Source organism: Caretta caretta, chromosome 16 (assembly GCF_965140235.1).
Source record: "Caretta caretta isolate rCarCar2 chromosome 16, rCarCar1.hap1, whole genome shotgun sequence".
Classification (NCBI taxonomy): Eukaryota; Metazoa; Chordata; order Testudines; family Cheloniidae; genus Caretta; species Caretta caretta.
The window spans coordinates 495998-519909 of NC_134221.1; the positions used below are offsets into that span (position 1 = coordinate 495998).

The 23912-nt window shown below is 46.9% G+C and overlaps 1 protein-coding gene across 12 annotated transcripts in view; it reads left to right on the top strand.

The window, feature by feature from the left end:
- Nucleotides 1-21903, top strand: part of FKBP15 (FKBP prolyl isomerase family member 15) — a 91319-nt gene extending 69416 nt beyond the window's left edge. For all 12 annotated transcript variants that reach the window (XM_048823091.2, XM_048823093.2, XM_048823092.2 and 9 more), the window contains 9 exons: nt 8034-8170; nt 8464-8619; nt 9446-9598; nt 12899-12991; nt 13579-13704; nt 14555-14662; nt 16152-16897; nt 17497-17590; nt 19290-21903. In XM_048823091.2, the coding sequence (XP_048679048.1) occupies nt 8034-8170; nt 8464-8619; nt 9446-9598; nt 12899-12991; nt 13579-13704; nt 14555-14662; nt 16152-16897; nt 17497-17590; nt 19290-19367 (1691 nt within the window). In that variant the 3' untranslated portion in view covers nt 19368-21903. The remainder of the gene's footprint in view (nt 1-8033; nt 8171-8463; nt 8620-9445; nt 9599-12898; nt 12992-13578; nt 13705-14554; nt 14663-16151; nt 16898-17496; nt 17591-19289) is intronic.
- Nucleotides 21904-23912: the final 2009 nt, after the last annotated feature.

Sequence of the window (23912 nt, forward strand, 5' to 3'; positions counted from 1 at the left end):
ATATCCTCAGAGCGAAGAGACTCTGTGAGTGTGGGCGGGAAGAAGGTTATCGCGTGGAGGGACACTGGAGCACAGGTGTCAGCTAACCACCAGTCCTTAGTGGACTCCAAATTTATCAACCCAAAGGCACAAGTGACGATTCAACCCTTCAAGTCAAACTCTTTTGACTTGCCTACAGCCAAGTTGCCTGTCCAGTACAGGGGCTGGTCAGGAATGTGGACTTTTGCAGTCTATGATAATTATCCCATTCCCATGCTGCTGAGGGAAGACTTGGCCCACCATGTGAAGCTAGCCCAGAGGGTGGGAATGGTCACCCGCAGCCAGGCTAAGCAAGCCTTCCCACCTAGCTCTGTTCCTGAGCCTTCTACCAGGGCCCCGTCTGTGTTAACAGAGACCCAGACTGAAGTGGTGGAACCGGATCCCAGGCCAATGTCTGTGACAGCAGTAGTGGATCCAGTTGCAGAGACCCAGCCAGAGCCAGGCCCAGAACTGGAACTGGAGGAGCAACCAGCACCAGAACCATTGCCAGCCCCGAGTTCAGCGCTTGCAACCCCAACACCAGAGGGCCCCACCGAGCCCGCCCTGGCAGCAGCAGCTGAACCCGTGCAAGAGGCTCAGCTAGAGCCTGAACCCCAACCTAGCACACCCGTGGAGAGTGGGTCACCGTCCCTGGAACCAGCCCCGTCCCCCGCATCGCTTCCCGAGGGACCAAGCCCAGGTCCACTATCCAGTGAGGAACTGAGGTCTCCAGCATCAAGGGAACAGTTCCAGGCAGAGCAGGAAGCAGATGAAAGCCTCCAGGGAGCTTGGACAGAGCAACCCACCACCTCTCAGCTCTTCTAATTGATCCCAGTTTGTGGTAGAACAAGGACTTTTATCCAAGGAAACTTTCTGTTGGGCACCGGGAGGACTGGCATCCGCAGAGACAGTTGGTAGTTCCAACTAAGTACCGGGTAAAGCTCTTGAGCTTAGCCCACAATCATCCTAGTGGCCATGCTGGGGTGAACAGGACCAAAGACCGTTTGAGGAAGCCCTTCCACTGGGAGGGAATGGGTAAGGATGCTTCTGCCTATGTCCAATCTTGTGAGGTGTGCCAAAGAGTGGGAAAACCCCAAGACCAGGTCAAAGCCCCTCTCCAGCCACTCCCCATCATTGAGGTTCCATTTCAGCAAGTAGCTGTGGATAATCTGGGTCCTTTCCCAAAAAAGACACCCAGAGAAAAGCAGTACATAGTGACTTTGATGAATTTTGCCACCCGATGGCTGGAAGCAGTAGCTCTAAGCAACACCAGAGCTAAAAGTGTGTGCCGTGCATTAACACACATTTTTGCCAGGGTAGGTTGGCCCTCTGACATCCTTACAGATTCGGGAACTAATTTCCTGGCAGGGACCATAAAAAGCCTGTGGGGAAGTTCATGGGGTGAACCACTTGGTTGCCACCCCTTACCACCATCAAGTAAATGGCCTGGTGGAAAAGTTTAATGGAACTTTGGGGGCCATGATACGTAAATTCATAAATAAGCAAGCCAGTAATTGGGACCTAGCGTTGCAACAGTTGCTCTTTGCCTACAAGGCTGTACCACATCCTAGTTTAGGGTTTTCACTGTTTAAACTTTTGTATGGCCGCAAGGTTAAGGGGCCATTACAGTTGGCAAAGCAGCAATGGGAGGGGTTTACGCCTTCTCTAGAAACTAACATACTGGACTTTGTAATCAACCTACAAAATGCCCTCTGAACCTCTTTAGCCCTTGCTAAAAAAAAACCCTAAAAGATGCTCAAAAAGAGCAAAAAGCCTGGTATAATAAACATGCCAGAAAGCATTCCTTCAAAGTTGGGAACCAGGTCATGGTCTTAAGGCGCTCCAGACCCATAAAATAAAAATGTTGTGGGAAAGGCCATTCACGGTCCAAAGCGCCTGGGAGCTGTAAACTATCTCATAGCATCCCCCACCTCCAACCAAAAGCCTAAGGTGTACCATGTTAATTCTCTAAAGCCCTTTTATTCCAAAAAATTAAAGGTTTGTCAGTTTGTCAGTCCTGGTGCAAGTGCTGGAGGAAGCAGCTAGGGGCAGAGCTCTTCTTGACCTGCTGCTCACAAACCGGGAAGAATTAGTAGGGGAAGCAAAAGTGGATGGGAACCTGGGAGGCAGTGACCATGAGATGGTCGAGTTCAGGATCCTGACACAAGGAAGAAAGGAAAGCAGCAGAATACAGACCCTGGACTTCAGAAAAGCAGACTTTGACTCCCTCAGGGAGCTAATGGGCAAGATCACCTGGGAGAATAAAATGAGGGGGAAAGGAGTCATAGAATCATAGAATATCAGGGTTGGAAGGGACCTCAGGAGGTCATCTAGTCCAACCCCCTGCTCAAAGCAGGACCATTCCCCAATTAAATCATCCCAGCCAGGGCTTTGTCAAGTCTGACCTTAAAAACTTCTAAGGAAGGGGATTCTACCACCTCCCTAGGTAACGCATTCCAGTGTTTCACCACCCTCCTAGGGAAAAAAAATTTCCTAATATCCAACCTAAACCTCCCCCACTGCAACTTGAGACCATTACTCCTTGTCCTGTCCTCTTCTACCACTGAGAATAGTCTGGAACCACCTCTCAGGAAGTTGAAAGCAGCTATCAAATCCCCCCTCATTCTTCTCTTCTGCAGACTAAACAATCCCAGTTCCCTCAGCCTCTCCTCATGAGTCATGTGTTCCAGACCCCTAATCATTTTTGTTGCCCTTCGCTGGACTCTCTCCAATTTATCCACATCCTTCTTGTAGTGTGGGGCCCAAAACTGGACACAGTACTCCAGATGAGGCCTCACCAATGTCGAATAGAGGGGGACGATCACATCCCTCGATCTGCTCGCTATGCCCCTACTTATACATCCCAAAATGCCGTTGGCCTTCCTGGCAACAAGGGCACATTGTTGACTCATATCCAGCTTCTCGTCCACTGTCACCCCAGGTCCTTTTCCGCAGAACTGCTGCCTAGCCATTCGGTCCCTAGTCTGTAGCTGTGCATTGGGTTCTTCCGTCCTAAGTGCAGGACCCTGCACTTATCCTTATTGAACCTCATCAGATTTCTTTTGGCCCAATCCTCCAATTTGGCTAGGTCCCTCTGTATCCTATCCCTGCCCTCCAGCGTATCTACCACTCCTCCTAGTTCAGTATCATCCGCAAATTTGCTGAGTGTGCAATCCACACCATCCTCCAGATCATTTATGAAGATATTGAACAAAACCGGCCCCAGGACCGACCCCTGGGGCACTCCACTTGACACCGGCTGCCAACTAGACATGGAGCCATTGATCACTACCCGTTGAGCCTGACAATCCAGCCAACTTTCTACCCACCTTATAGTGCATTCATCCAGCCCATACTTCTTTAACTTGCTGACAAGAATACTGTGGGAGACCGTGTCAAAAGCTTTGCTAAAGTCAAGAAACAATACATCCACTGCTTTCCCTTCATCCACAGAACCAGTAATCTCATCATGGAAGGCGATTAGATTAGTCAGGCATGACCTTCCCTTGGTGAATCCATGCTGACTGTTCCTGATCACTTTCCTCCCATGTAAGTGCTTCAGGATTGATTCCTTGAGGACCTGCTCCATGATTTTTCCGGGGACTGAAGTGAGGCTGACTGGCCTGTAGTTCCCGGAATCCTCCTCCTTCCCGGATGACTGGAAAAAGGCTAATTCAGTGCCAATTTTTAAAAAAGGGAAGGAGGAGGATCCTGGGAACTACAGGCCAGTCAGCCTCACCTCAGTCCCCGGAAAAATCATGGAGCAGGTCCTCAAGGAATCAATCCTGAAGCACTTACATGAGAGGAAAGTGATCAGGAACAGTCAGCATGGATTCACCAAGGGAAGGTCATGCCTGACTAATCTAATCGCCTTCCATGATGAGATTACTGGTTCTGTGGATGAAGGGAAAGCAGTGGATGTATTGTTTCTTGACTTTAGCAAAGCTTTTGACACGGTCTCCCACAGTATTCTTGTCAGCAAGTTAAGGAAGTATGGGCTGGATGAATGCACTATAAGGTGGGTAGAAAGTTGGCTGGATTGTCAGGCTCAACGGGTAGTGATCAATGGCTCCATGTCTAGTTGGCAGCCGGTGTCAAGTGGAGTGCCCCAGGGGTCGGTCCTGGGGCCGGTTTTGTTCAATATCTTCATAAATGATCTGGAGGATGGTGTGGATTGCACTCTCAGCAAATTTGCGGATGATACTAAACTGGGAGGAGTGGTAGATAAGCTGGAGGGGAGGGATAGGATACAGAGGGACCTAGCCAAATTGGAGGATTGGGCCAAAAGAAATCTGATGAGGTTCAATAAGGACAAGTGCAGGGTCCTGCACTTAGGACAGAAGAACGCAATGCACCGCGACAGACTAGGGACCGAATGGCTAGGCAGCAGTTCTGCAGAAAAGGACCTGGGGTGACAGTGGACGAGAAGCTGGATATGAGTCAACAATGTGCCCTTGTTGCCAAGAAGGCCAACGGCATTTTGGGATGTATAAGTAGGGGCATAGCGAGCAGATCGAGGGATGTGATCGTCCCCCTCTATTCGACATTGGTGAGGCCTCATCTGGAGTACTGTGTCCAGTTTTGGGCCCCACACTACAAGAAGGATGTGGATAAATTGGAGAGAGTCCAGCGAAGGGCAACAAAAATGATTAGGGGACTGGAACACATGATTTATGAGGAGAAGCTGAGGGAACTGGGGATGTGTAGTCTGCGGAAGAGAAGAATGAGGGGGGATTTGATAGCTGCTTTCAACTACCTGAAAGGGGGTTCCAAAGAGGATGGCTCTAGACTGTTCTCAGTGGTAGCAGAGGACAGAACAAGGAGTAATGGTCTCAAGTTGCAGTGGGGGAGGTTTAGGTTGGATATTAGGAAAAACTTTTTCACTAGGAGAGTGGTGAAGCACTGGAATGCGTTACCTAGGGAGGTGGTGGAATCCCCTTCCTTAGAAGTTTTTAAGGTCAGGCTTGACAAAGCCCTGGCTGGGATGATTTAATTGGGGATCGGTCCTGCTTTGAGCAGGGGATTGGACTAGAACCTACAGTCCCTTCCAACCCTGATATTCTATGATTAACGCCCAGGGAGGAGAGAACGCTACGTGGCCTGAAGGTGTCTACTACCAAAAAAAAAAAAAAGTGACAGTGGCGTGGAAAAGGTAAATCTTTCCATAACCCTTGAACGTATGCAGCCATAGCAGATCAAGGAGCTCTGCACTAGCTTCGCGCCAATGTTCTCAGCCACCCCAGAACAAACCAAATGGGCATACCACTCCATTAACACAGGTAATGCTTGCCCAATTAGAGCCCAGCCTTACCGGGTGTCTCCTCAAGCCAAAACTTCTATAAACCGGAAGATCTGAAACATGTTACAAATGGGTGTAATCTGCCCCTCTAACTGTTCATGGGCATCTCCAGTCGTTCTAGTTCACAAACTAGATGGAAAGATACGCCTTTGCGTGGACTACCGTAAGCTAAATGCTATAACTTGCCCAAACAGCTATCCGATGCCACGCACAAATAAGCTATTAAAAAAACCAGGACGTGCCCAGTTCATCTCTACCTTAAACTTAACCAAGGGGTACTGTCAAGTACCGCTGGATAAATCTGCCAAGGAAAGGTCAGCCTTTGTCACCCATGTTGGGCTGTATAAATTTAATGTGCTCCCATTCAGGCTGCAAAATGTACCCGCCACTTTCCAAAAACTTGTAAATAGTCTCCTAGTGGGATTCGGAAAATCTACAGTCGCCTACCTTGACAATGTGGCCATCTTTTCTAATTCATGGGCAGAACATGTGAAGCATCTGCAAAAAGTCTTCGAGCGCATAAGGGAGGCAGAACTAACTGTTAAGGCTAAAAAGTGTCAAATAGGCCTAAAAAAAGTAACTTGCCTTAAACACCAGGTGGGTCAAACTATCAACCCCTTACAAGCCAAAGTAAATGCTATCCAAAAGTGGCCTGTCCCAAAGTCAAAAAAACAGATCCAATCCTTCTTAGGCTTGGCCGGATATTACAGGCGATTTGTACCGCACAACAGCCAAGTCTCCACCCCTAACAAACCTAACCATAAAACACAGCCAAATATAGTTCAGTGGACTAAAAAGTGTCAAAAGGCCTTTAACCAGCTTAAAGCAACATTCATGTCTAACCCTGTGCTAAGGGCCCCAAACTTTAACAAACCTTTCCTAGTAACCACAGACGCATCCAAGTGTGGTGTGGAAGCAGTTTTAATGCAGGAAGAACCGAATCAAAAATTCCATCCTGTCGTTAGCAAAAAACTGTCTAAAAGGAAAAGCCACTGGACAATCAGCAAAAAGAAATGTCACGCCATTGTATAAGCTCTAAAAAAGCTACGCCCATACGTTTGGGAACGGCATTTCCACCTGCAAACCAACCATGCTGCGCTAAAGTGGCTTCATACCGTCAAAAACAATAACAAAAAACTTCTTCGGTGGAGTTTAGCGCTCCAAAATTAAAATTTTGGAATACAACACATTTCAAAACCTTCTAACAAGGTGGCTAATGCACTCTCCTGTAAAACTTTCCCAAAATTAACTGGTTAAAATCGTCCTTAAAATGTAAAAAATATTGTTAGTTTTTATATAATCAGTAGTATATCTAAAGGTGCATGTGTCTTATTAATTCTGTTTTCTCTTAAAGCTCCAGGAAAAAATCACAGCCAGTGTGGAGCAGGCTGTCCAGCACTATCTATAATTTGGGGGGCATGTCATAAATATACAGCTAAGGGTAGCATAAAATCCTTCATTTACCTGTAAAGGGTTAAAAAGCTTAGATAACCTGGTTGGCACCTGACCAAAAGGACTAATAAGGGGAGAAGATACTTTCAAATCTGTGGGGGAAGGTTTTTCTTTGTGCTCTCTCTCCAGACAAAGAGAGGGACCAGGCAGAAAAAATACAACCTTTCCTAAACCATTCCTAAAATAAGCCTCTAAAATTACAAATTGTAAGTACAGCAAAAAAATGCTTTAGTTTATCTTTTTTGTTTTAGCTTGTAAATTTTCCCTGTACTAAGAGGGAGGTTTATCCCTGTTTTTTGTAACTTTAAATTTTGCCTAAAGGGGAATCCTCTGTGTTTTAAATCTAATTACCCTGTAAATTTACCTTCCATCCTGATTTTACAAAGATACTGCTTTTACTTTTTTTTCCTTTATAATAAAGTTCTGTTTTTTAAGAATCTGATTGGTTTTTAGTGTCCTAAAAACCCAAGGGTCTGGTCTGTGCTCACCTTACCTATCTGGTTGGTAAATTATTCTCAAGCCTCCCCAGAAAAGGGGGGTAAAGGGGTTTGGGGGGATATTTTAGGGAAACAAATACTCCACATGGTCCTTTTCCGAAATCTTTGTCTAACGTACTTGGTGGTGGCAGCAGTACTCATCCAAAAACAAGAAAATTTGTGCCTTAAAGTTTTTAACCTAAGCTGGTAAAAATAAGCTTGGGGGTCTTTCATGCAGGTCCCCACATCTATACCCCAAAGTTCAGAATGTACCCTAACACAGCTATTCATATTTTCCCTAGGATCGGTGTCAAGGATATTTATGCTCTCTTCCCACCCCAGCTCAGGAGTCTCTCAGCATTTATTTTATTAACTTTATTGCCAGCATTGGCTACGAACTGGGCTGTATTGAGTTGTCCTATCACAAGACAGACAGTGAGACCTTTGTAAAAACCAGCTCAAGAGGGGAAGGTGGGACTGGTGCTTTTTCAGCCTTGTATCTTTTGAGCCTTGTTGAAAAATGACAGCTTTTATAATGGTGTTACTGTAATCATTGGTGCTGAGGCCATTACATGGAGGGGAAGGTGTAGAGCAGATGACCTGTTTAAATATTTGGAAATAACCCCCACACAAGAGCTTTGAGTGTTACCATGTCACAGGTTCTAGTTCCCATAGAAACCACTAGACCCTTCTGTGTTCTACTCTTGCTATGAGCTCTAAGTTTTCTCCCTCTCAGATTAACCTGAAATATGAAATGTGGAAACCCACAGTGAGCTGTGTTCTTGCAGAGCTCCAAGAATCCTCAGAAGACATGCAAGCTAAATTCAGAGCTGAGAAGCAGAGCCGCAGGCAATTGGACCTGAAGGTTACGGCGCTGGAAGAAGAGCTTGCAGACCTGAAAGTGGAGAAAGAGAACCTGGAAAAGGTAGGCCCAGGCATCTGCATTTCAGGGGAGATGCACAGTTCCAGCTGTATGCTAGTGTTTCTGCAGACCCACACGAAGCAAGCCAAATTTTGGAAAGGCAACTCTTTCCCTACAAACACCACAGTTTTGGCACATCAGTTCAGGAGTGCACTTACATAGATTTTAAAGTTCCTTGTACGTTAATGATTGTATATAATAGTAATGACAATGAAATTGCCCACAGTGCCCAAGGGGATGAGACACTATCTGGATGCAGTCCAGACCTGTGCTCAGACATACTATCTGTTCTCCAGAATCTTGTTGAGAGGAAGAAGAAATCCCTCTTGGAGAGAAGCCAGGCTGAGGAAGAGATGGATGAGATTCGCAGGTCCTACCAGGAAGAACTGAACAAACTTCGACAGCTCCTGAAAAAGGCACGGACTTCAACTGATCAAGCAGCAGCAGAGCAGGTGAGGAGACCTCCTCCCACTGGATAGGTTTGTGAGAGTTCCAACTGGAAAGCCTGTTGATTATAGATTGCAAATACACATTGGACAAAGCTGCATCAGTTGCTCAATGAAGAAATAGCACCCTGCTTCGCTAAGGGGATTTGTCTCCAGTGCTTCTCCTCTGCTTTGCTGACCTTTGTTGGCTTTGCCTTTACCTCCTGCTCCAGGATTCTTACCGATGACTCCAAAGAACTACGTAACCCAGGCAGACAGGAAACTATACTAGGTGGGGAGTAAGGAAGGCTCCTAACTTCAAAAGAATGGGCTATGATTCTGAGTTTGGTCTCCAGCCAGCTGTTATGTGGCTTTGGGGCAACAGGAGCAGCCTCAGTCCTGATGGGTGCAAATCTTGCCTGCTTGGTCTTCCAGAGCAAATGATGCAGTGATCAGAAGATAGCCAAGAGGCGTACACCCTTGTGCCAACAGAGCAGAGCTCCTTTTTAACTGGTCAGAGTGGAGTTGGGGAAGAGTAGAGTTGTTGGTAGAGGGAAGGGTGAATGGGGCTCCATCGCTGTTGGGGACCCTTCAAATAGCAACAGCAACTGGTGAAGCAAGGGGCTGCAATCTGAGCCAGCATTAGAGAATTGCCCTCCCATGGAGGATAGAATTGTGCTTTGTGTGAGGAGGAAATGCTGCAGGGATAGAACACCAACCCCAAGATGGCAGAACTAGGTAGGAGAGTTTGCCTTGCTCCGGCCCCACCCCAGAATTCTCTGCTCATAAGAGTGAATGTGACTGTCATGTCTTGGTAGTTCCCTGCTAATCACTTCTATTACTTCATGGGCAGCTGTCACTCATTCAGGCAGAGCTGGAATCCGAGTGGGAAGCAAAATGTGAGCGCATGCTGGTCTCTGCCAAGGAGCAGCACTTACGGCAGTATCAGGAGGTGTGTGAACAGAGAGACTCTCAACAGCAGTGCATCACCCAGCTGGAAGAGAAGGTAGACTGCCCTCCCTTGCTAACCACTTGTCTATACATTCACTTCTCCACCTCCTTCCCACATGCTGTTGTCCTTCGGAAGCAAATGGGAGGGGTGTAGTGGGGAATCTCGTACCCAGGAGTGCTCTGCCACTTTGGTGTGGCTAGTGTTTTCAGTTTCCTGGCTTCTCAGAGAAGATGATGGTTCCCCTCTTAGCTGAAGGATGTGTCTGGATGTTGCCCCCCTTAACTCCTGGGTGGTTGGGATTAACGAGGAGACTGGCTGTTGATGTATTAGCAGGGGTTCTGTATGGGGCAGAGAAGGGGCATGCTGACCTCAGGACAGAACTAGCTAGCGGGAAATGCTGCAGCTGATGTCTACCGAGCATGACAGTTTTTCTGAGGGGAAAGGTCTGATAGATCTGGTGGAAAGGGAATAGTAAAATGCATCTCTGCTGCTGATTAAATTAAACATAAAGAACCAAAAAAGTGCCACCATAGCTAAACAACAAAGTAAAAGAAGCAGTGAGAGGAAAAAGAGCATCCTTTAAAAAAGTGGAAGTTAAATCTTATTGAGGAAAATAGAAAAGAGCATAAACTCTGACAGGTAAAGTGTAAAAGTGTAATTAGAAAGGTCAATAAAGAATGTGAAGAACAGCTAGCCAAAGACTCAAAGTAATAGCAAAAAAAATGGTAAGTACATCAGAAGCAGGAAGCCTGCTAAACAACCAGTGGGGCCATTAGAGGATCAAGATGATAAAGGAGCACTCAGGGACAATAAGGCCATTGCAGAGAAACTAAATGAATTCTTTGCATCGGTCTTCACAACTGAGGGTGTGAGGGAGATTCCCAAACCTGAGCCTTTCTTTTTAGGTGACAAATCTGAGGAGATTGAGGTGTCATTAGAGGAGGTTTTGGAACAAATTGATAAATTAAACAGTAATAAGTCACCAGGACCAGATGGTATTCACCCTAGAGTTCTGAAGGAACTCAAATGTGAAATTACAGAACTAACAACTCTGGTATGTAACCTATTATTTAAATCAGTTTGTGTACCAGATGGCTGGAGGATAGCTAATGTGATGCCAAGTTTTTAAAAAGACTCCAGAGGTGATCCCAGCAATTACAGCCCAGTAAGCCTGACTCAGTACCGGGCAAGCTGGTTGAAACTAAAATAAAGAACAGAATTGTCAGACACAGATGAACATCATTTGTTGGGGAAGAGTCAGTGTGGCTTTTGTAAAGGGAAACTATGCCTCATCAATGTACTAGAATTCTTTGAGGGGGTCAACAAGCATGTGGACAGGGGTGATCCAGTGGATACAGTGTACTTAGATGTTCAGAAAGCCTTTGACGAGGTCCCTCACCAAAGACTCTTAAGCAAAGTAAGGGGTCATGGGATAAGAGGGAAGATCCTCTCATGGATTGGTAACTGATTACAAGATAGGAAACAAAGGGTAGGAATAAATGGTCTGTTTCCAGACTGGAGAGACATAAATAGTGGTGTTCGCCAAGGGTCTGTACTGGGACCAGTCCTATTCAACATATTCATAAATGATCTGGAAAAGCGGGTAACAGTGAGTTGGCAAAATTTGCAGACGATACAAAACTACTCAAGATAGTGTGATGGGGCAAGGCCAGATGGCTATAGAAAAGTAGTGGGAAATAGATATATTAGCTCCAGGCTAAACAAATCCCTGGTACCAGGTTAAGTGAAATGGAAGCTTCTCCAGGTCAATTAAGACACCTGGGACCAAATAAGAACTTTCCAGAAGGCAGGGAAAATGCTAGGTTGATTGGGACACCTGAAGCCAATCAGGGGCTGGCTGAAACTATTTAAAAGCCTCCCAGTCAGTCAGGTGGGTGTGCATGTCGGGAGCTGTGGGAGGAAGTTGCGCTGTTGGAGAGGCTGAGTAGTACACACCATATCAGGCACAAGGAAGGAGGCCCTGAGGTAAGGGTGAAGTGGAGCTTGAGGAAGTGAGGGCTGCTGTGGGGGAAGTAGCCCAGGGAATTGTACATGTCATGTTTCTAAAAGGTCAGCTACCATAGCTGATACTATTAGGGTCCCTGGGCTGGAGCCCGGAGTAGAGGGTGGGACCCCTTTGCCCCCTGATTAATCACTGAGACTGGGAGACAACAGAGACTGTGCAAGGAAGGATAACTTCTCCTCACCTCCCTCGCTGGCTTATGGTGAAAATGGCTCAGTAGACTGTGACCCTTTTCTCTAGAGAAAGAAGGGTTACGTGGAGGGTCATTGAGCCTCTGAGGCTAGCAAAATCCTCCAGGAAATGCGGGACCCACGGAGCCAAGGACCGAGCTTTGTCACAATAGTTAAGTCCAAAGCAGACTGTGAAGAGTTACAAAAGGATCTCACAAAACTGGGTGACATGGGGCAACAAAATTGCAGATGAAATTCAATGTAGATAAAAGGAAAGTAATGCACATTGAAAACATAATCCCAACTATACATATAAAATGATTGGGTCTAAATTAGGTGTAACCACTCAAGAAAGAGATCTTGGAGTCATTGTGGATGGTTGAGTGGATGTTTTCAGAGAATGTGCAGCGGCAGTCAAAGTGAACAGAATGTTGGGAATCATTAAGAACGGGATAGATAATAAGACAGAAAATATCCTATTGCCTCCATATAAATCCATGGTACGCCCACATCTTGAATACTGTGTGCAGATGTGGTCGCCCCATCTCAAAAAAGATGTATTAGAATTGGAAAAGGTTCAGAAAAGGGCAACAAAAATTATTAGGGGTATGGAACAGCTGCCATATGAGGAGAGATTAATAAAACTGGTACTTTTCAGCTTGGAAAAGAGACGACTAAGGGGGCATATGATAGAAGTCTATAAAATCATGATGGGTGTGGAGAAAGTAAATAGGGAAGTGTTGTTTATTCCTTCACATAACACAAGAACTAGGGGTCACTAAATGAAATTTAATGGGCAGCAGGTTTTAAAACAAACAAAAGGAAGTATTTCTTCACACAATGCACAGTCAACCTGTGGAACTCTTTGCCAGAGGATGTTGTGAAGGCCAAGACTATAACAGGTTCAAAAAAGAACTAGATAAATTGATGGAGGATAGGTCCATCAATGGCTTATGATGGGCAGGGATGGTGTCCCTAGACTGTATTTGGTAGAAGCTGGAAATGGATGAGAGGGAATGGATCACTTGATGATTACCTGGTCTGTTCATTGCCTCTGAAGCACCTGGCATTGACCAAAGGCCCACCTAGTCTTTCTGACAGTGGTCTGACTCAGTATGGCCGTTCTTATGTATGTTCTTATTTTTTGTTTCTTTTTTTCAGCTCTCCACTCTGAAACGCTCTAGAAATGTAGAGGAGCAAAAACTCTTTGTGTTTCAGGAGCAGCTGGCGCAACTGGGGCCGATCAATGAGAAGGTAAAGGGTGAACACTGAGGCCAACCCTCACTGATGTATTATCTTGACTGAGGCCACTGATGTTGTCCCATTGGGAGAAGAGGAGAGCTTTGTATTGCTTCCAGTGGCTGATATGGGCCCAGTGACAGGATCCAGCCCTTCTACCAGAGAATGCTGCTGCATAGCATCCCAGTGCAGTCATGCCCCCTCCTTGACATCCCAAGGTTGGGGGAGTCCACAGGCTCTTCCTTCCCAGCATGACTATTATCTTCACAGGGGTGGGGCGATGGTGGCTGTTGCTGGGACAATTCTGAGGGAGTTTTGTAAATGCCTCAGCTAGTGAAATCCTGCATTAAGCTGCTTTAGTCAGGAACAGGAGAAAATTGCAGCTTGTGTGTGTTCTGCCTGTTAGGAGCTCTCTGCAAATATTAGGCTTTTGTTGTTGTTTTTTTGTTTGTCTTTGCAAGAGATCTACAAAATCATGGCATTGTGAACAAATGTGCTGCTGTCACTAACCTGTCCTGCTGCAAACTGGGCACAGTAGTAGCAAGATGTGAATGTCAGTGAGGATCTATTGAGCTGCTCTGACTTCCTGTTTCCTTCGACAGTATTCAGTCCTACAGTCCCATGTTGCTGCCCTGAAGGCTCGCTATGAAGAGCGTATCAGGGAGCTGGAGAAGGGTTCTCTACTAGAAAATCAGGAGAGATCTCCGCCTGCAGACGCTACAGAGGAGGTGAGCTGGCCCAGCCAGGGTGGTCTGGTTTACCCTCATCAGAGAAGTTCTCTACTTCATGTCTACCCTGAACTTTTTCCCTAGGTAGGGGGAGAGTTATTTATTAAACACATGGCAGTGCCTTATTCTTTGGGGGAAGCGTACCCAGAGGATGAGCTTGTTCCTGTGTAGAGTACTACTCCTATCAGGGGCCTTGGAGGGAAAGATGCAGTGTGACTCCTGGTGTGAAGTCCTGACCCCTCAATACAGATTACTACTCATAGATTCTAAGGTCAGAAGGGACCATTATGATCATCTAGTCCGACCTCCTGCACAACGCAGGCCACAGAATCTCACCCACCCACTCTTACGAAAAAACTCTCATCTATGTCTGAGCTATTGAAGTCCTCAGATCATGGTTTAAAGATTTCAAGGAGCAGAGAATCCTCCAGCAAGTGACCCGTGCCCCATGCTACAGAGGAAGGCGAAAAACCTCCAAGGCCTCTTCCAATCTGCCCTGGAGGAAAATTCTTTCCCAACCCCAAATATGGCAATAAGCTAAACCCTGAGCATATGGGCAAGACTCACCAGGCAGATACCCAGAAAAGAATTTTCTGTACTACTTAAAGAATGAAAATCCTGGTAGCCACCTCCAGCTCTGGGGTGACGTACCATTTGCACATGACAGTCTCCAGCCCTGGCATGCCAAATGTGAAAGGTGCAGTCTCTTAAAACAGAACTGTGGCCCCTCTTGACCTGACTTTTCGGCTGTATGGAGAAGCCTACAATGTTGGTTTGGTGACCCATTCTTTCTTACATGTTCCAAATGATGCAGATATCATGTTTATATGCTCCTCTTCATTGTTCTCAGGTGAAAAAGATCATGAATGGGGTATTTCAGACTTTGAGGGGTGAATTTGAGCTGGAAGAATCGTACAGTGGCAAAGCGGTTCTTGGTGTTGTCATGAACACCATCAAGGTACAGTACTGATGGGATACAAACCAGCAACGGTGAGAATGAGTCTTGGGCCAAAAGAACACGTGTACCTCTAGCCGGGGTCTGGAATAGTGTGAAGCTGTGGTTAGTAACCATGATAAAAAGGGTATTTATAAAATAATGGGAGGAGATACAACAGTGAGGGACAGTAAAATATGGGAACCTCTTCTCCCAGAGAAACTAGGACAATGCACTTGATATGTTCAACATTCTTGTTGAGCTTTCACAAGGCAGTAGGGGATAGGCTAAATAAGACAAGGATGATTTAATTAGATTTAATATTAAGGGAAACTGGGCACAAGAACTTGGATTATTTCTTTTAGAGGTAAAAATTACCAAGTGCAGCAATGCAAGCTGTCACTGTGGTACTGGAGGAAGTGGATCAGTCAGAATATGGGCATTGGAGGTGGGTACCTAGCTGAGAGGACTGAGTTCATGTTGGTTTTTTGCTGACTTGAATTTAAGAAGTTTGCTCTTGACCTTCCCAATGTACTTTAGAAAGTACACATGGCATTTTTCCACAACCCAGCTGCCTGCTGTACCCACTCTTCCCTCTCAGATCAGCTGGAGAGAAAACAGTTTTTGGTAGAAATTAGACTTTCTCTGCCCAGAATCCCCACACACGTAGCAGCCTCAGGATTGTCAGGTTAGGTTTGGGGCTGCAGTAGAACGTTTACACAGCCAGAAGCGAATTGGACAAGTGCTTCCTGTGTTGGCACTTGGGGGTAGGGGAAGCAAGGGTTGGGAGCTGAGAGCATCCAGGATGAGATATGACCTTTGACCTTCAGGACACGACTCAGTCCTGAACATGTCAACAGGTGGGATGCTGAGTATTGGCCTGCGTAGTGGGAGTTGGATGGAGAAAACATGTCCGCTCAGTGGCTGCTTTGTTGGGAGGCTCAGCAGAGAGGGCAAAGTTGAAAGTCTCATCTCCCCAAAGTGCGCTTCCTGGGTTGGTTTCAAGCCCCATTGGCTGGGGGAAGGAAGAAGGACTCTGCGCCTGCAGCCTGTGCTGTGTAACTGGACACTGTTGCCTAGTGGCTAGAAACCAGGAGTTAGGAAACGAGTTTTTAATTTCATCTCCCCTCACTTCCAAGAACAGACAGTGACTTGCGGTGTCCCGCCCAGCCTTTGTTTTCCCATTTGCAGGTAATGCAATGCCTGCCTCTTTGGGGATTAGGGCTGCCTGATGCTTTTCTAATCTTCGCTGCAACCTTCTCAGAGTTCAAGTGCAATAGCATTTCTACCTTAGATAGTTGCCTTCTGCAAGAGGGTAGGAAGTTATCTGAAAATGCCTCAGAGGCCCAGCTAATACATGCACACTCAGGTGCACCTGGCTGGATGATCCTCTTCCATATTAAAGCATCAAGAGACTTTCCTTCCTTCAGTGGATCAGCAGCCGTTACAAACAGTCATGGTGGTTTGTATCTCTAGTGATTAACACTCCCTTGCCTTTTCCTTTGTTTTCCAGACTGTAACTCTGCAGCTGCTCAGCAGACAACAGGAGAGGCGAGAGAGCAACAGTGACGAGGAGGAGGAGCCTAGAACTGGAGAGAGGAAACAGGAAAGTCCACCAAAAGTGAAGGAGGACCATAAAGGTGCTGTCCAGTATGGGCCAGCACCAAGCACTGTGTGTCCAACTAAACCAGCAGGTGAGTCTGCTGGTATTGCTGCACCTCCCAGATCTCCTGAGGAAGGGCAGAGGACCCAGAACACTACAGCATCAGAAGTGAAGATGATCCAGGAGATGCATGAAGAGCATATCTTCTCTGAATCGGTTCAGCCAGTAAAGCCCAGCCAAGGGCTGGTGGATCCTGAGGAGGATGTAGATTCTGTACTGGCTGAGCAAAGGCAGGCAAGTGCTCCCAGTGGGATAGCTCAGCATGAACGCAGCTTACAAGAAGTAGTATCTGTTCAAGCAGAAAGTCCAGAGCCCTCTATTCTAGACACAAAGCTGGAAGCAGTGGAAGAGGCCATGCCTTCGGAAACCCCAGCTTCAGAGCACAAGGCAGAGGAGCCTGCAGGAGGACTGGAACCCCTGCCTCTGAAAAGTGCAGAGTGGGGGAGTTGTCTGGGAATTCCAGATGCACCCAACTCTGAAATGGGTACTAGCATTTCTGAGTTAACATCTGAGATGGCAGAGAAGGATCCAGCCACCAACCACAAAGCTACAGAACCCCAAGGACTGGCATCTAGCCCCAAGCAGAAGGATTCCAGGTTGGTGGTGGTTGGAGAGTTCTATGGCTACAGTAGTTCCTTTCTCAATTTCCCACTGTTGTGCAGTTGCCCTGCCACTGGTGGTGGGCTAGTGTGGCCTAAACATCCGGCAGTTGGTGCAGGGCAGTGTGCTAGGTTGGGCTGGCCAGCCAGCTAGGTACTTGTTCAGCGCAAATCTAAACAAGGGTGGCTAAAATACTAGGAGCTGCAGGTGTCCAGTCTAGTGCTGTCTCCCGGGGAGAAACTGAAAAGTGTTAGTATGGCTGAGACCTCCGGGGTAGGTGATTGCAGTGCTGCACTACAAACTGGGCAATCAGTATGATCATTGTCCCTTGTTTCTAGCTGAATCAGTGATTCCATTGCAAAGCTGTTACCACCAGCTAGCTATTGTGAAGTTCCACTCCTGGCAGCCTAAAGGGGAGTCCTGTTACTTTACTATATAAGCCCCAACTAGTTTCACACATCCGTGAGTAGCCTGTTACTACTATACAAACCTGAGTAGTGGGACTAGAGCTTATTCCTCAAGTGCAGGCAAATTGCTCTTGGCTTCCTTTCCCACACTGAGAATTAGATTCTTTTAATTCTCTGTCCTTTTCTAGTCTCGCTGAGAATGACGATGACTTGTTCAAAGTTGCAACCCATAAACCACTAAAGCCTGGAGTTCCACCGGAAGAGGAGGATGAGGAAGAAGTGGTAAGAACTTGGGGTGTGATTCACAAAGTAACTTAGGTGCCTAACTCTGGAGTTCAGGTTTCTATACGCAGCACCACTGCAGTCCACAAAACTAGATCCCTGCACCCTGACCCACACCCAGTTGGACGGGACTACGAGTGTCAGGTTTGGGATGGATGTAAAAACAGCTGGACTCTCTCAGGGTTGGATTGTGAAGGCTCCCCTCCTCCTGCCCATGGGGTTGGGTGATGGCAGCTGCATGCCCTGCTCCCGCCATCCTTCCCCACCGCATTGCGGTATGGAGTGCGCCAGAGAGTCGCCACGCACCCTGCAGCAGGGCGCAGCAGATGGAAGGATCAAGGCATGCAGCTGCTGCCATGCCAGCTGTAGGGGCAGGAGGCCCTGCAGCAGTCACAACGGTCTAGGTTTGAGGGGAAGTGTCGGGATTGGATTCGGGGGGAGGAATAGCTCGGTGGTTTGAACACTGGCCTGCTAAACCCAGGGTTGTGAGCTCAATCCTTGAGGGGGCCATTTAGGGATCTGGGGCAAAAATTGGGGGTTGGTCCTGCTTTGAGCAGGGGGTGGGACTAGATGACCTCCTGAGGTCCCTTCCAACCCTGATATTCTATGATTCTAAGAAAACAGCTCGACCCTTGGGGGCTCCAGTCAGGTTGGGTCCAGGTTGGGCCTAAAAGTTAAGGGAAACTCCTGCTTGGCTGTCACCTAACATTGTAGGTGCCTCACCTTCCACTGGAAACGTTCCCTAGACACCTGAGTTCTAGATCCTGGGGTATGTGCACTGCTGCCTCCCTCTAGGCATTCAAGTGCCTGTCTCCCACCTAAGCCTGAGGGCGCTTTGCGAACCAGGGAAGACAGGCTTTGGTCCGCCTAAGTCGAGGCCCATTCCGGTCGGCATGCTCAGAGGCTGCCTGCTGGATTAGGTCTCATACAAAATCCAGGAGGAGGTGGTGTTGGTGCTCAGTGCTTAGAGAATTGCTTGGGGTGTGTGGGAGACCCAAGTTGAATTCCCAGCAGAGAGGGGCGTGGGGGGGAGAAAGCACTTGGACAGGGATCGCCCACCTCTCGGGAGAAGACTCTAACAACAGAGCTGGGGTAGTATGATGTGGGACTCCCGCAGTCTCTATGGTAGAAGCTATTCCACTGTGGATAACTAATGATGGAGTGATGGAAGCTGTGGGACTGGAGTTGGGATATCCCACCTCCCAGGTGGGTGCTCTGACTGCTGGGCTGTGGAGTCATTCCCACTCTCTCTGGCCCAATGACTATTTTAAATATTTGTTCCACTGGCTGGGGATAATCATCCCGGGGGGTGGGGGGCGGGCAGGGAGTGTGGTCTGGTGATTAGAGCCCCAGCCTGGGAGGTAGGAGGTCCTGGGTCCAGTCCCCTAGCTCTGATCACTTTTTTTATTAGTTATCCACAGTGAAACAGCTTCAGCAGGAGAGAGAGGGAGCCTCACACTGGAATATCCTAGAGCCTAGTTGTTACAGCACTATCCTGGGATGTGGGTGATGCAGGTTCAATTTCCACCCCCTGCCTGTAGGGGAGAAGGAGAGGTCCCTGTTCAAATCTCTTCTCCCCTTGGGCAGGGAGAAGGGAAGTGAACCTGGATCTCCTACATCTGGCCAAAAATGTGCCCACCCCTGCTGTACGGAGACTGAACTCTAATAATCTAACCCTGCTTTCCATTTGGGCTTTCAGAGCATGAAAGGGCACCCTCCCCCAACCCCACTCTTTGGGGATGATGACGATGATGATGACCTGGACTGGCTGGGATGAAGAGCTGGATGTGGCAAGCAAGCCTGTGAGCTTCCCCTTTGGGCACATTGCCTCCTCTCAAGCGTATTTTGGACTTACCAGCTGCATTTCCTTGGGATGTAAATGGAACAGGCTTGGGACTCTCCAAAGTCCCACGGTTGCAAGTTAACTGGGGCTGTCAGCAAGTGACAGCACTGCTGGGCAGTTGGGCCCAATCTCGCTGGCATGATCAGCTAGCCCAGTTTATGGGCAAGTTTAAGCAGCCAGCCACTCATCTTGCATGTTCCTGTCGCTGTCCTTTTGTGTGAGCCATCAATTTGTTAATCTGAAATTCTGATGTAAGTATGAATTTTGTAACCAGTTCTGGAATAAGCAAGTCTGGCAGGATTCTGCATCAGATACAGTGATGAAAATGGGGCAGAGAAAATTGCTCCTTTCCCAGTACAATTGATACTAAAACAACAAATATAGAATTCCAAAGATCTGTGGGATGTCAGATTAACCCTTCACTAGAAACGCTTCTGGATCCACCTGCAGGGCTTCACATCCGGCCATCACAAACATGCTCACCAAGCAGTTAGATGCCAATTGAAAGTACATGGAGTAGGTTACTATGGAGACTTCTAATCCGAGTATTTCCTGCTCACGCACATGCCTTGTGGAAACTGAAGGAGTTGAGGTAACATAGGCGTTGAGTGTTGAACACTGAGCTGTAGAAAGCAATCTGTGGTGCTACCTGAGCCAAGGGCTACTCTGCAAAGGCTGTCAATGCATCACAGCTCCATGGAGCTCTGATGGGCTGAGACCGGAGTGCCAGGAGAACGAATACTCTATTAAATATGGACCTGCAGCTTCTAGTAAGTGCTTTAAAGACTCCTCTAGTGTTTCCCTTTGTGAGAAGCTAAATCCCTTTACCCTCCCTCACTAAAATGAGTGACACTGAAGGGTTATAGTATGTTCATGTGTATGCAGTATGTTCTTAATGTGTGTGCCCGCACATCCTGTAAAACTAATTCACAATCCCCTGCCAATGGAGGCACCATGCTGGCTGAGTGTAGGACCAAGAGTGAGACTGAGCTTGCCTTTCTCCTAGCCCCTCTGCCTATTGTGAACCTTCATGCTTTTAGGGCTGAGCTGTCCCGCTAGCCTGTCCAAACCACAAGCCGAAAAGCCTGCAGAAGAGGCAGCCTGTTGCTTACTAAGTGTACAGGTGCAGTGAAACAGAACAATTTGCAGCTCCCATTGACCATTTAACTGTGTATGGCACTTGGCAGCAGTGCAGTTCTGATTATGATAAATATCTGCACAACAAAACTTTTTGCCTCCTACTCACTGCAAAGTCTGACTCCGTGAAATCATTGTGTCCCACAACCCCTGGCTGTTAGCACTCCCCACCAGTCCCACAAAAGGCGCAGTCTGGTCACCACACAGTCTGCTCACACCCACGTCCGTACTTCATTCGCATCATGTATGTCCATCTCTGATGCAGGTTAGATCATGTGAGGCTGCACTTTGCCATTGGCAATAGAAACCTCACAATAACAGCACTACAGTCAACAAGATGTTAGTGGGCTCCCTGTCCAGACAGAGGAGGGAGTTACTCTGGGCAGTCATTTGCCAGTCTGCTGTGCCTTTTTTCTCTGCTGCTAAACGTGGCAGGATTGTAGTATAAACTAGAACTCCTTAAATTAAAGGGGCACTATTAAATTATAGATGAGGGTGTATATATCTTAACTGGCTTATTCAGGACACCATAGGTTATTGGAACAGAATTTGTAAATCCAATTTTCATTCTTTGTGCTCTATTTACTTTTCACTCAGCTGTAAAGTTTGTCTTATTTAAGTTCATTTTCTAGTCATTTCACTTCCAGGGTCTCTCCTGTACACAATCCTGCAGCATTTTGAGTTGCAAATATTGCACATGAGGGGAGGGAATAAATTGCTTTTAAAAACAAACACTTCCCACTTAAATTATAATAGCATAATGGAAACTGTTTAGATCTGTTCTAGGTTCTGTGAACACTTTTACAAAAAATACCTTGAGAAAAATTTGCAAGTGTTCCATTAAATATAGAATAACTTATTTTAACTCAGGCAGTGCAGAGTACAAACTTGATTGACAGCAGTGACTCAATACCCAAGGGCTGCTTTGCTTTAGTGAATAAAAATGGAATAAGTAGCCAAATTTAACAAAAAATATGAGGACTAACTTCTGTGAACCAGCCAATGTACTGAAGTGTAAACACTTGTTTCACATAAGTCCTCTAGCTTGGGGTAGAGCACCTTGCTCTCAAGTAGAAGCTATCTAAAGTCAAAGTATGGAATAAATGTGTAAGAGCAAAGGGATTAACACATGTAAACCAGGTTTTCCAGAAGTCCCCCTTCATTGTGATGGTCTCTCTGTATCCGTCCTTTAAGTGTGATCTTTGGAATCAACATGTCTGTGGAAACTGTCCCCCACTGGAAACACCACTAACTGTATGACAAATGCTATGTCTTTGTCTCCTATACAGATTTGATAAAACCTAAAAAATAAAAGTGCAATTAAACAAATCTATTTCTGGATCATACTATCTTTAATTCCTGCTTTTAATGTACATGTCTGCAAAGCTCACCAAGCTTAGTTGTAAATCCAAACAACTCATTTTATTCATTCCTTGTCCAATTTCCATGAAATTCCTGTCCAAAAGGAGCAATGGGCTCCCAACAGGAGGCCTGTTGAGGTGATCCAGGGTTTTTTAGGAGGTCTCTCCAGAAAGGTGAGTAGAGCCTGTACGATTAGCCCCAGAATCAGGAAGTAACTGAGATGCTACAACATCCTTTGCAATTCCACAGAGCTCAGCATAATTGTTGCTCATCTTAACAGGCCAAGTGAATTCTTCCATTGACTTTGCTGCTGCCTTTTGAGGGTGTGAACTAATTACACCAATGGGAAAAACACACTCACTCACACTCTCTCTCTCTCCACCTCTTCGCCCAAGAGCCCACCCTCTTGTCGCCTCTTCTCTTCCCCGAGCATGCCCTGTCCCCACTCTTCCCTCTCCCTGCCAGTACCTCTTGCATGCCGTAGAACAGCTGATCGTGGGGGACGTGAGGCACTGAGAGGGAGGGCGGACTTAGCTGCTAAACACCCACTTTTTTTTTCCATCAGTGCTCCAGACCTGGATGGATTCAGCGCCTATGACAGTAACATGGCTGCATCCCCGTAGCTGTGCCTCAGTGCTATAGACATAACCTCAGGCTTATAGATCACTAGATCAGAAGGGACCACTGTGATCATCTACTCTGATTTCCAGTATAACAGACCATAGACCTGCCCTGAAATAATTCCTGTTTGAACCTTGGTATGTTTCTTAAAACCACCTAGTCTTAATTTTAAAACTGCCAGTGTTGGAGAAACCACCACAATCCTTGGTAAAGCGCTCCAATGGCTTAATTACCCTCCCTTTTACAAATACTATGCCTTATTTCCAGTCTGAATTAATCTAGCTTCAACATCCACTTTGTCTGCCAGATCAAACACATCACATTTTTTGTTCCCTATGTAGATACTTACAGACTGTGATCAAGTCACCCCTTAGCTTTTTTGTTGTTAGAACTCATTGAGTCTGACATGTTTTCTAATCCCTTAATCATTCTCACAGCTATTCTCTGAAGCTTTCCAATGTTATCAAATTGCAGACAGCAGAACTGGCCACAGTATTCCAGTAGTTGTCACAGAAATACTAGAACCTCCCTTTGCTATCCGAGATTCCCGTGTCTCGGGGAGCTTATGTTCCACCATGACTCCCAAATCTGTTTGTCACTGCTTCCCAGGAGAGTCCACCACCCTGTCGCTATGACCTGCATTCGTCATTCCTAGCACCTAGCCATTGTACGACACCAGCATTCCTGTGCTACTGAAGCATCGCTCGTGGAAAGAAGGTCTCCAGCTGAGGGTGCTGCTACCTAGCTGTGAGCTGTAGATGGGTGCAGTTTCTCCATTTGGCTACTGTGCTGTATATGTGAAGCTCTTTTTACCCAGGCCCCCTTTCCAACCAAAATTAGAATAGCAGAGAGATTCCAAGATCCAGCTGCTTTGCCAAGGCCACTGAGAGAGTTGAACGCTTAGCTCCTGGTTTCCAAGGCCAAAGCATGAGCTCCAGAGTCAGGTGGAAAGCTCTCTGCTACAAGTGTGGGGCATGTCCTTATGTGTGAGATGGTGGCCGCTGTGACAAGGGCAGCATGTAATACCCCAAAATGAGCGCTGGAGCATGCCCAAGACTTTTCTGCAGTAGCAGAGAAGCTTTTGTCTTGTGCTGAATGGCCAAGCGGTTATGGAGATGGACGTGAACCCCCAGGGTGTGAAGCTATTAGGGAGCTGACACCCAGTTAAGCACCAGCAACTCTCACTGGAGGCAAGGGAGTAACTCCTGAGTACCCTGAGAACTGTCACAGCCCCATGTAACTGAAGCTCTTTTCATCCACCCCCTCCCATTATTGCCAAGGTGACATTAGAAGAGGAAAATGATTCCAAGAACAGTGACTTTGCCAAGACCCTGGCAAGATTTGGCCTCACACCCCCTG